This window comes from Orycteropus afer, unplaced genomic scaffold (genome assembly GCF_000298275.1).
Source record: "Orycteropus afer afer isolate SDZICR_OR568_19922 unplaced genomic scaffold, OryAfe1.0 scaffold00122, whole genome shotgun sequence".
NCBI classification, from domain to species: Eukaryota; Metazoa; Chordata; class Mammalia; order Tubulidentata; family Orycteropodidae; genus Orycteropus; species Orycteropus afer.
Window position 1 is genome coordinate 8,444,665 of NW_006921709.1, and position 12,617 is coordinate 8,457,281.

The following is a 12,617-nucleotide window of genomic DNA, read 5'->3' on the forward strand; positions in this document are numbered from 1 at the left end:
TTTTTGCAAATTTATTTTTCAGTTGAGTTTACTACTTTCTAAGCATAGCTATATTTAGGTTTTCCTTTCATGACACTATAATCCTAATTATAACCAATTCTCATTTACAAATCAATAAACAATTTATTGAGCACTAACTATGTGTAAAGCTTACTATGTGCAAAGCACTGAGCCAAGACCTGAAGAGGATGCAAAGATGAAAAACACAAAATCCTTGTATGTTCAGAGTTTACAAGATCATGGAGAAGGTACACACACACATACACCTACTCCTCACTTGTTGACTATCACATTATCCAACATTTTGCATTTACAATAGTAAAATATCTATTTTGTACATTAACAACATGTTGTTGTTGTTATGTGCCATCGAGTCGGACCCGGCTCATAGTGGCCCCTCTTTGGGTTTCCGAGGCAGTATCACTATGAAAGTAGATTGCCCCATCTTCCTTCCCAGGAGTGGCTGGTGGGTTTGAACCACCAGTCAAGTGCCTTAGGCAGATATCCTCAACTCTGCGGTTCTTCTAGTTCCCCTCTCCCCTGCTCCCACCCTTATCTCACAAAAGAGCCTTTTGGTCCGAGCCAGGCGTCACTCTCTCCCACAGCGCCTCTCCTCCCAGTTACCTCCTGCAAGACGTTTAACCTCCGGTTCCCCCAGCTCCCGCTTCCCCGAAGTCCCAACTGGCGTGGGCACGGGCCCCAGGGACCGTTGAAACTAACACCAACCGTCCCTTTTGTCCAGTAGGCGCGCGCGCGGAGAAGTGCGGCGCGGGCGCGGCGGGCGGTGGGGCGCGCAGGCTTGGGAGCGCGGGCGGCGCGCGAGAGTTGGAGCCAGGGGGCTTTCCGCGGCACGAAGGCGCGCAGACTGGCGGTTGGAGTTGGATGGGGATGGGAAGCGCTCGGGTTCACATTTCTGGAAAAGCAGAAGAATACAGTGAAGTAGAGAAAGGAAGTTGTAAAACGATAAGTATAATAAGATCCCATTTATGTGGAAAGATTCACACACACACGTATGTAGCTAAATACATTGACAAAGATCTGACGATGCTCTGGGGGAGGGAGTAGGATGGGAGCTGGGTTGAAGGGGGTTTATCTTGTACACTGTCTGTTCCGAAATACTTAACATTATTTCTCAGGGAAATGTAGTTATGTAGCTGAAAAGAAAACGATCTGCATTTGGGAAACTTGAATTTTGTTCTGTTTCCCTTTGGTGGGGACTAGCTGAGACTCAGCACCAGGAAAATCTGAGAGTCCAGAAAAGCTTTTGCACACTCGCTCTTTTTTCCTTCTTCCCTTCTCCACCTCGGCTCCTCCTCACGTCCCTACTCTGGATCCTTCCAGTAAGTCTTAGCCCTTAGCAGTGGAGTCTATCTCGCATCCTTTCTCATTATCGTACACCTTATCTGCAAAACCAGTTCTCAAGGAGGAAACATTGAGTATAGTAAATTACTCAAAGGCACATGAACATTTGAAGTAGATATTATTCCTAAACCATACCTGATAAAAAATTAATATAAAATACTTAGATGGTGCCTCAATCCCCGTAACTCACTGTGTACCAAATGTTTTTTTGTTACTATGTTACATTAATTGAAAAAATTTAAACTTTTTATTTTGAAATAATTTCAACCTTAGAACAAAATTATAAAAATAGCACAAAGAATTCCATCATATCCTTCACCCAAACCAAAAAACCAAATTCACTACTGTCCAGTCGGTTCCAACTCATAGCAACCATCCTTGGGTTTCCCAGGCTGTATTTCTACGGAGGTGGATTGCCCAATCTTCCTTCCCAGGAGTGGCTGATGGGTTTGAACCATCATCCTTCTGGTTAGCAGTCAAATGCCTTAGGCACTACACCACCAGATGTCCCATGATTCTATAGCTCTACAGTTGTTATTGTGGTGTTCGTCAAAGCATGAGTTTTCTACTTCCATCATTCTGATGTTTAATTTTAATCTAAACATTTAAATGTATAATGATTTTTAAAAACAGCTCTGGGGGCTCAGTGCCTAAGGCATTAGAGTGCTGATCAAAAGGCCAGCGGTTCAAACCCACCAGCTGCTCAGCAGAAGGAAGATGAAGCAATCTGCTTCTGTAAAGATTTACCGCCTAGGAAACCAAATGGGGGTGGCTATGAGTCGGAATCCACTGGGTGGGAGTGGGCTTGGTTTTTGTTTGTTTCTACTTTACACTAGAGGGAAAAAGAGACATTTGGAGGCAATGTGATATGTCCTGGAAGTAGTTAAGATGGTGTGTGTATTTATGTTATTTACAGGTGACTGCATTCTAGGTGAATAATTCATTATTCCTAGCACTTGCAAGAACTTGGATTTTGAAAATCCTAATTTTCATGGTTTCACAAGTTCATTCACAAAATTGATTTTTTTTAACCCACGTCTTTATAGATGATAAAATAACAAAGGGTAAATGGAAAATAACATTTAAAAAGAGAACGAGAATATGAAGTCTTTAGTATTATTCTTGATGTATTGCTAAATTAGTTTGGCATTTACAAAGCTGAACATTTAACAAACAGTGCATCTGGCTCTCAAGCCAATGATAGCTCACTTTATTTACCCTCAATGTTTGCTGAAGAGATTTACTGGAAATTGGAAGGAGCACTCCCTCGACTGCACTGCAAAGAAAACATATTTTGATTGTGGGGGAAACTTGGAGATCTTTTCATCAGTGGGTTATAGACTATCAGGCATTTGGGTAAATCTCATTTGAAGATTAAATTACTCCAAGCAGCAGATTTTCCCCAACCTTTATCATTTTACATGGAAAACTGGTTTGAGTTTGGATCTTAGTCCTGTTGTCAATTTTTCTTGTTTTCAGTATGAAGAAAAGCAATAGTGAGTTTTGACGTTTTGGGGATCACTGATCTGTTTGAGTGTTATCTATATACACGTTCCCCAGAAAAATGCACATATTTATATAAATGCATTAGAACAAAATGCAATCTAATATCAAATTGGGGGAGGAGGAAGAGAGGGAGTTGATGGGGGTTGGCGGTGGGAAAAGCAGGTTGCCTGGCTTGTCAGGTTTCCCACACAGTGTACCCTCCTGCCATCTGGCACAGCTCGCCTCTTTTGACAGTTCAGGTGGGCATCTAAGGCAACACAGCCCATCTGGCTCCTTGTCATTTCCCTCCAAACCGCTTCCTCTAATCCTAGTATTATCCTCTCGTCCATTATCACTTAGTGCGCCACGCTGCCTTGCTGGCTCCCCACTGTTTACCAGGGCTTCCCTTCTCGAAGCTCTCTCACCAGCGACCTGTTTATTAGAAAGTTAGCTGAGAAGCTCAAGTGAGAGAACCTGGCCACTTCCAAACGGATAAAGCAGAGAAACAACACGGCAGTGCGCTTCCTTTTCACCTGCATAGAAATCTTGCCACGTTTTCCCTGCATGTTTGAAGATGAAGAGCTGATGAACACGTTGGTGAAACACGTTCAAAATCAATACACACACGATGACAATTACCAATGAAGAGAAGGCGGGAGAGTTCTCAAAGGCAGGACAGAGGATGGAAAACGGAAGTGGGGCCTTCGGAAAGGGTATCAGCACCGTTGGAACCAAGCCTTTCTGTTTGTGAAAACGTAAAGGATGTGAACTCCCAGAACCCGCTTCTTCGCCCGCCAACCTCCTAGCCTCCTGCCGTTAGACCAGCCCTCCAGAGGCTGGGCCCGCCACCGCTAGCGGCAAAGCTTGGCGCTTCACCGCGCGCCTCCACCGCAGAGCTCAGGCGGTGCAGGCTGGGCTGGGTGGAGCCGCGGCGCGGGCTGGGGGAATCCCTCCCGGGCTCTGACGTCAGCGCAGCAGCGGCCAATCAGAAGCCGGAACGGGGGATTCCCGCTCCCGCGTCCGCCCAGCAGGCTTTTTAAACCTGACCCTAGGGAGTGCTCGCCAGGAGCTCAGCGAGCAGTGGAGGAAAATGGAGGCTGAGAGTAGAATATGAGAGTCCTAGGGGACCGGACTGTGGGTTTTGACGGTTGAGTGCCAAGATTAGGGAGGTTTAGATTAGGGAGGAAAAAAGCCGGAGGCCGCCGAGGAGAGACTAAACTGCAGATTGGGTCAAGTCCGCAGGAGGAGGAGTGGGAATGGAGCGCACCACGCCGCGGGGGTCCGCACGGAGGAAGAGATGCTGTGGGTGAGACTGCCCTTTGCTGTCCTCACCTCACTCCCTAACGGGGCTGCTTGCCGCGGGGTGGCACCGTTTGTAACTCCCAGTTAGGACCAAGAGGTGGGGCAAGACTCTAGACGCCGCTCTTCATTTTGAACTGTGCAAATTTAACTACATTCTAGAGGTGCCTGGTCGCTTTAACAATCTGAGCTTGGTTTTAATTAGCTCAGGATCTAAAAATATTCCACAACTAACGTGATGGTTTTCCTCAACAGTATCTCCCTCAATATGTTATCTGTGTTTTCAAAGGAGCATGTCACGCAGATGCTCGTCAAAGACCTGGAGCAGAAAAGTTAAGGTTCCTCCAAGGTGAGTGAGTGTCCAGCTTGCTCTTGTTCTGTCTCACTTGTATGTTGAACTTGGCTACAGACAATATTTGTAGGAAGTATAGACTGGTCTGAAAAGGAGAATAAAAAATGTCACACGCCTATAATATCACTTGCCTATTGGGCAATCTACTTCCGTAGTGATACCGCCTCGGAAACCCAAGCAGGAGGGGTCGCTATGAGTCGGATCCGACTCCACGGCAGTGAGTTATGAGTTCCTCAAAAGCATATAAATTAAAAAAGAAACACGGGTTGTGTTAGTTAACGTGGAGTGTATTCCGACTAATGGTGACCTCGTGTGCATAAAGTTTTCAAGGCTCTGACCTTTCAGAGGCAGATCGCCTGGCTTGTCTTCCAAAGCGCCTGTGGGTTGGTTAGAACCTTCGACTAGGCTAGTAGTTGAGCGCCTAACCGTTTGGGCCACCTGGGGACTGAAAAAGAAGAAAAACAAAGAAACACTAAGAACAACGAAAACAAACAAAAACCTGAATCTAATCACATACTTTGAAAATTTCTGTAGTAAACTGACAGTCCCTGACAGATGGTAATCATTTGTGAAGGGTGCTGTTTTTTGCTTCAGCAGGAAAGAATGAAGCAGGAGTGTGCTAGGTAGGCAGTGCATTGCTAATTGGCTGTTGTAATTTATTTTTAACAGTTACTAATTGCACTCCCCTCTGTTGGCGTAGTGCCTAAGGCATTTGTTCATCAGAAGACTGGCGGTTCAAACCCACCCGCCATTGCTTGGAAGGAAGGCTGGGCAATCTACTTCGTTAGAGATACTGCTTCGGAAACCCAAGGAGGGGTCGCTATGAGTTGGAAACGACTCGAGGGCAGTGAGTTTGGTTTTTTTTTTCCTGTTGCAGGCACAGAATTCCTCCAAAAGGAATGGAAATGGTGCCATCTTGTGGATAGTGCATAGAAGTAGGGGATTTTAGATGAGCTGCTTAAAAGTTGATTCCAAGTATTATTTTTTCTCTTTGGGAGACCAAACCCCAAGACTTTTACTTTCTCTTGCAATCAGTGTAAAAATCTGGCAAATTTAAATGATTCTTTTCCATTTTTTCCTCCCATAAACAGCCTAAAAAACCAAAAAACTAACAGCCTACATATGCTTTAAGTCTTTATTATCACCATTCACTGTAGTCCTCTCTAGGCTAAACAGTTCACATTCCTATAACCTTTATTCATAGACTCTAGTTTCAAACACATTATCATTTTTGTAGCCTTTTCTAGATCTTCTCTAAATTTATATACATTCAAGTAGTGACTCCCTAAACTGAACATATAACTGCACTTAGCACACAATGACCAAAAAAGTAATGACATTTGTTAATGTTAGCTGTCATCAGGCCGATTTGGACTCATAGCAGCTTCCTGGGACAGAGTAGGGTTTTCTAGGCTGCATTTTTTTTTTTTTTTTTTACTTAGTGGTCAAAATGGCAAATTTCATTTTATGTATACTTTATCATAATAGGCTGCAGTCTTTATGGGAGCATATCACCAATTCTTTCTCCCCCAGAGCCTTTGGATGGGTTCAAACTGGCAACTTTCCGTTATGCCACAAGGGCTCGTTTATGCCAGTTAAACCCTTTAAATTCCCTAAATACTTTAATAGAAGTAATTTGAAAAGCAATATTTTATTTACATAAATTTGTTAAGTCATGTGTACTGTTATAACATATTTTTATTATCCAAGCTTTGAATTTGGAAAACCTAAGGATCAGTATTCTGACAGGTATTGAGGTTTTCATTAGATTAAAGCAAGTACTGATTTTATTTCTGTAAATAGTTTTGGAGGAATAAATTTTGTTTATAACTTTTCTTTAATGTGAGTATTGAGATTAGAGTTCTGCCAGTAGGTTTCATGTTAACATTTTGCCACAGTTACTTCAGATGTCCTGGAAAGGAGCAGTGACCTGAATCAGGTAGGCAGTGTATTGTTAGCTGGCTGCTTTGAATCAATTCAGCAGCCATGACTACCCTGCCACTTGCTTCCGGATAAATTCATGTTGTTAATGAAGAGCACTGGTCACCTGTGTGTGATGGGTTGGCAGTGTATTGTTAGCTGGTTGAATATGTAAATGGCATCAGCTAACATGCAGCTGCTAACTTATTGCATGCACCATGAACATCATCCAATTGTAATGAAATGTGTACTTTATATAGACACTTTTTGCTATGAACCAGGGCACTGTTTACTAGTTATTAACATTTGTTATTGTTGTTCCAGTTACTCAATTATAATGCAATGGGCAGCTTTATAACAGCAAAGAAACTACTCTAATTAATTATGTTTATATTTTCCAAGTAATAGTTTTGTAGTTGTGGGTAGCTATTATTTAAGTGCTTGTGAAGTTATATATTTATTTTTTAATTGAAAATTTACAAAGTAATGACAATTTGGAATAGAAAGCCTAAGATGTTTCCTCAAATTTTCAACTAAGTCTTTAGTATTTCTTCTGGGCAATCAGTTTCTCAGTGTGGCATTAGATTAGGCCTCTATAACTCTACCAGCTGAAGAGAGATGTGAGTTAACTTTCTACATGAGTCAGTCAACTAAAACGTTGTCACTTGAAATATCAAGAAAATTGGGGATTTTTTTTTTTGTGTGTGTGTGTGTGTGCGTTGAATTGTTTGGGTGATTTGCTTTAATTCTTCACTTCATTTTCTGGTCATAAAATGTTTGGAAAAGGGCACTTAACATTTTTATTGGGAAGAACTGACTATACCATATGGTTTCAAATGTTTTCTCATTCACTTGGAAGCCATTTTGATGTCAGATGTGTGCTGGGTCCCAGCCATATAGCACACTCATGTGGACATTTGCAGTAAGATAGTATAACTGACTAGTAGTCTGGTCAATTAGTTACACCCTAAATGAGGTGTGAAGAATGCATCATACTATATATTGTATTGGTGAGAAGTTACTGGTAAAATAAATTTTATTCTTCCCTGTTTAAACTTATGTCTAGAATATGGGTTAGACAGATACATGTAATTAAATTCTTAAGTCATTTTACTCTTTCAAAATCTCGTTTTTGTTGTTGTCACTCTTCACCGGTGTCATTCCATTTTCAGGATCCATGGTGCCTAAGAGTACCTTCTATGTAAATATTGTTTTCATCTTTTTTTTTAAAATAACATTTTTTTAAGGTTAATTTTCAACATGTTATTTTCTATAGAATATAATCTGTTGATAAAAAGAAATATAACCTACTTCATATTAGAAGGCTTGGACTTTGTGTTTAAGTGTCTGTTTTTAAATTAAAAACATGCCAATATATATACTAAATAAGCAGAACAAATATTTAAAACTATTCTTCAGTTCTGTGTTATTAAGAGATGAGAAAGGGAAGTCAAGAATAGAATGCAATAAAGATAAGTTAAAGAGATCAATGGGTAAGGAGGAAAACAAAGATGAAAATTCAAGAAGAATCTGTTCCCACAGGAGTGGGAGGGAAAGAGAGTTGCATACACGTGGGAATTAAAGGGACAAGCAGATGGGAAAAGGAGTTAATAAAGAGGAGGAAGTGATTCAGCTGGCTGTGAAGTCTTTCTCTCTCATTTTCTGGTGGGGTAGCCACTGTGCTGTTCACTTGGACTGGGTACGTATCTACTTCCCATCTTTGCCCTCTGATAGGCTTCCCAATTTCTTACTACCCTCTGTACGTCCAAAAAGGGTGGCGTAGTGCCTACAGCATTTGACTGCTAACCAGAAGGCTGGCGGTTCAAACCTACCAACCACTCCTCGGAAGGAAGACTGGGCAATATACTTCCTTGGAGATACTGCCTCAGAAACCCAAGGAGGGGTTGCTATGAGTTGGAAACGACTCGACGGTAGTGAGTTTGGTTTTTTTCCTGCAAGGTTTGGCCCATGTTTAGCTGAGGGAAGGGTGGGAAAAGTTATGTGTTACTTTCTAGGCCTAATAGAGTTAAATTAGAATTTTATTATTCCATGGAAAAGATGAATCAAACTGAGGACTAAGCATTCCCTGAAACATGTCAATTTTCTTTCAAAGGAACACCACTAATTAACATGCTATTTTGAACATGAACCACTTGGCACTTTTCAGCCCATGCAAGGCCGCAATGAATATTTTTAAAGAAATTAATTTACCGAGATATATAATTTTTCTTCATGGCTTTTGTCTACATGTCTTTTTTTCTTATTCACATATTTTCCTATGTGAGATCCTCTGCAAATGGTTCAACTCAGTTGTTAGATTTTAGCGTGATGAGGGGGTCTACTGACAGCAGCTCTTTATTACTCAATAACTGCATAGACTTCTCCATTTTTACATAAGTGTCCATCAAAAGAGTATACAGTAAAAATAGAGTATATATTTTGCTCTAGAGTTTTCTCTTTGGAGATCTTATGAAAATCCTGATTTTTTGGAGATTTATGATAAGTCTGATATCTTAAGAATTTTGGTGTACTAGAACCAGCTCTACTGGTTTGTGAGAACATAAATTTTCAAAAGTTTTTCAAGTCAGTTGTTAAACTGCTGGAAACTGGTTATGTGGGACCATTTACACCATGGAAATTGGCAAATGCTGCAAATCGGCACCTTCCAGAAAATTGGTGTTAAACATTACTGTATGTATGGTATTTGCACTATAATTATTAAGCATTTTAAAAAATGAAGAACAGCTTTCAAGGTATATTTCACGCAAATTCATATTTATTCCAATCCAACAATCTCTACTGTTAAATCTACCATGAAATGATGACCTAAGTTGGAATCAAGTACTCCTCACAACCCCCAAAGCAAAACAGGACAGACTTCAAGTCCATAAATTATTTGCCACAATTAAAATGCCCTTGATATTGTTCTTTTCCTTTACTTGAGGACAATGGTTCAATACACTTTTATGTGACTCCTGGTACTTTTCTGCATACTCCTCAGTTCAGGCAGCCTAGAGCAGCTTATGTCCCAGACTTTTTGATGTAGAGATAGGGAAGTTATTATACTCAATTCAAGAAAAATGCCTTTTTGTTTTTCCTTCAGTATTCCTCTGAGGTGTTTTAAGTTGTGGTAGCAGCACATTGGGGAGCTCAGGTGGTAGAACACCTAAGGCACCGTGCTAACCAGAAGGCTGGCAGCTCAAACCCACCAGCTACTCCTCGGGAAGAAGAGTGGGCAAGCTACTTCTGTAGAGATATCACCTCGGAAACCCAAGGAGGGGTAGTTCTGAGTTGACTCCAGGGCAGTGAGTTTGTTTTTTTTTAGCAGCACATCAGCAAGTTGCTCCACTCCAGACTCCAGCTCAGAGCAGAATTGTTACAGAACCCTGAATCCCGAATGAACATGCAAATTTCCTTTCCTCAGGGCAAGGAAAGAAAACCAAGCACTGACAATAATACCCATTCTTGGTTGGATGAAGCACCCAGGGTTGGGATATATAAGTGAAGAAGCCCACTTAATATGGCTTCGGCGAGAACTGATGACTTTAGGCAGGATGTACTTATAAAACCTGTTCACTGCACAGTCCTGGTTGGCCCCAAGCAGCTCCCTGTCTGGGAGTGAGGTGTTTACACTGGTTGTGTAATGCTGGCATATCCATTTCTGCTCACATCCCTATGTGAGCTTATAAACCATCCCTCGGAAGAGTGCTGGGGAAGCAGTTTTACTTAATGCCCCAGAATTCAAATTGCTAATAGGCCCTTGGAGCAATATAGCAAAGGATAGATAGGTTTGTTAGGTGGCTTCTGTTTCTTTGGTAACAATCTAGGTTAGTCATAAGATTTTCTCTTGATCACTTAAAAAACTTTGGTATTTCCATTGACTTTTAGAGTTACAGAGTTTTTCAGATTGATCCCCCTTGAGTTTATAGGAGCTCTGATGGCAGTGGTTCAAGCATTCGGCTACTCACCAAAAGGTCACCAGTTGAAACCCACCAGCAGCTCTGTGGGAGAGAGATGAAGCAGTTTGCTTATGTAAAGATTTACAGCGTTGGAAACTCTATGGGGCAGTTTTGACACTCTCCTATAGAGTTGCTAGGGGTCAGAATCAACTCAATGCCAGTGGGTTTTTGGTTAGGTTTACAGGTAAGAAAACTGAAGTTAAAGGTAGTTAAGTGGAAAAAAAATGTAACAATAATTAAAAAAATAGTACTTAAATGATGTGCCCAAACTCACGCAGCTGGTTAGAGGTAGCACTTGGTGTTGATACGCTTCTCAGGCATTCTTGAGGCTGTTGCATGCATGCTATGTCCCAGTAAATTCTGTAGGGGTGTTTCAAATATCTTAACCTCTAATTAGAACTGGTAAGGAACTCTGGTGGTGTGGTGCCTGAGGCAAAATTTGACTTCTAACAGAAGGTTGGTGGTTCATACCTACCGGCTGCTCCACAGGAGGAAGATGGGGCAACCTACTTCCGTAAAGATTTACCACCTTGGAAACTCAATGGGGGTTGCTATGAGTTGGAATCAATGTGATGGCAGAATTTGGTTTTCTGGAATGAATGGGAACTGTCTTCCTGCCCCCACCAAATCTCTTACTAAATAAATTCATAGCTGGGTAGCAGGACATGTATTTCGAAGCAGAAGTTCCTTCAGGAAATATCTGTTGTTTCTCCATGAACTATAGTCTAAACTGTTATATAGAACTGTACAATGAAGTGGTGCTAACAGAATCCACCATTGAAAAGCACCTTCACTTTCACCAGTCAGATCAGAATTAGGAGCCACGTCACAGGTGTTTTAAATCAGCCACATTTCACTTTTTTTTTTCTTCCTCTCCAGATCTCCTATTTATTTCATTTATGCACTGAATATTTCATGGGGTGAAAATGAACCAGCACCAACACGACACGTTGCTTTGTTAGCCAATGACTATAAGGCTGTCAAAATACAAAGGTCATGATGTTGGGAGAAAAACTGTATTGTGACTCTATCAAAAATGCTGATTACATAGTATGACTGGGTCACTGCAGCCATACTCTTTTTGCATGAGTTTTGACTATCTGAAGATGACTCAGCCATCAGACTGACGGCAGCATCAAATTCTTCCCACATGGCTAATTTAGTCTTAATACATTATTAACAAAAATCAACTGGTGATGAATGAATCAAGTTAAGACATCTTACACTTACAGCCTTTTTCCTAGAGTTGGGATTTTCACTCAGAAATAAAGGCTGTGACTCAATGGTTAATATTGTATTTATGGAATTTGAGTTGCTTCTGGATAATAATAGGGAGGGACATAATGAAATTGATGAAGGCCTTTTCAAATACTGTTATTTAAAAATGCTGATTTGGCTAAATGAGGTGAAATGCACTAGGCAACTGTACTAAGTAAAACAAAATTCTGTACATGAAATAAAAATATAAAAGGATTTGCATCTGTAGATATGTTTTATAGTTTTCAGTATTTTACATTGATCAAAATAGCCATTTACAGTTAGTTACTCCAAAAATGTCAATCACACGCAGGGTTCCTGACTCCAAATAGTGGTCTAGTGTGTTAGCACTGCCATCAATCCCAGCAAATGTTAAGTTAAACAAGAGGATATTGAAGTCCATTGATGACTGTATATTCTGAATTTTTTAGTGACTAAATGAAGTATTTAATATATTTCATTTTCAATTTTCGCTTACCCTTTATTTTTGCTTTGGGTAACATCTAGGAGACATTCATTACCACATTCATCCTTCACTGTCACATTTAATTGTCAGAGTGTTTAAACTGAAACCAGACAGACACTTCTGTTCTGACTATTGCATGAGAATGGTTCAAGGGCATTTTCATAGGTCCTCTTTCTTTTTTATGATCATTTGTCTAACCAGAGCTGCTACATCAGGCCTGATGACTTCAATGGGCTCCTCTGGCCTCCAGAACTTCACAACTTGGCCCTCAGGGTTGACCAGATACTTCCAAAAATTCCACCTTGGTTCCTTCTTTGAAGACTCTAAAATATCAGAACATATTTTCATGAGCAAAAACCTTTTTCTTTGTCAACATTTGCAATTCTATTAGTTGTTCGCAAGTGCACGAATAACAACTTTAGAGTCAGATTCTAGGATTGTCATAATATCAAATATAAAACAAAACACCCAAACAAAGCAACACTCAAGGTCTGAGTTAACCAAATCTTGATATATT

General features: G+C 40.8%; 1 protein-coding gene across 1 annotated transcript in view; it reads right to left on the reverse strand.

The window, feature by feature from the left end:
* Positions 1–12,259: 12,259 nt before the first annotated feature.
* The window catches only part of GPX8 (glutathione peroxidase 8 (putative)), a 3,800-nt gene continuing 3,442 nt past the window's right edge, over positions 12,260–12,617 (reverse strand). The window contains exon 3 of the mRNA XM_007944176.2: positions 12,260–12,423. Within this exon, the coding sequence (XP_007942367.1) occupies positions 12,260–12,423 (164 nt within the window). The remainder of the gene's footprint in view (positions 12,424–12,617) is intronic.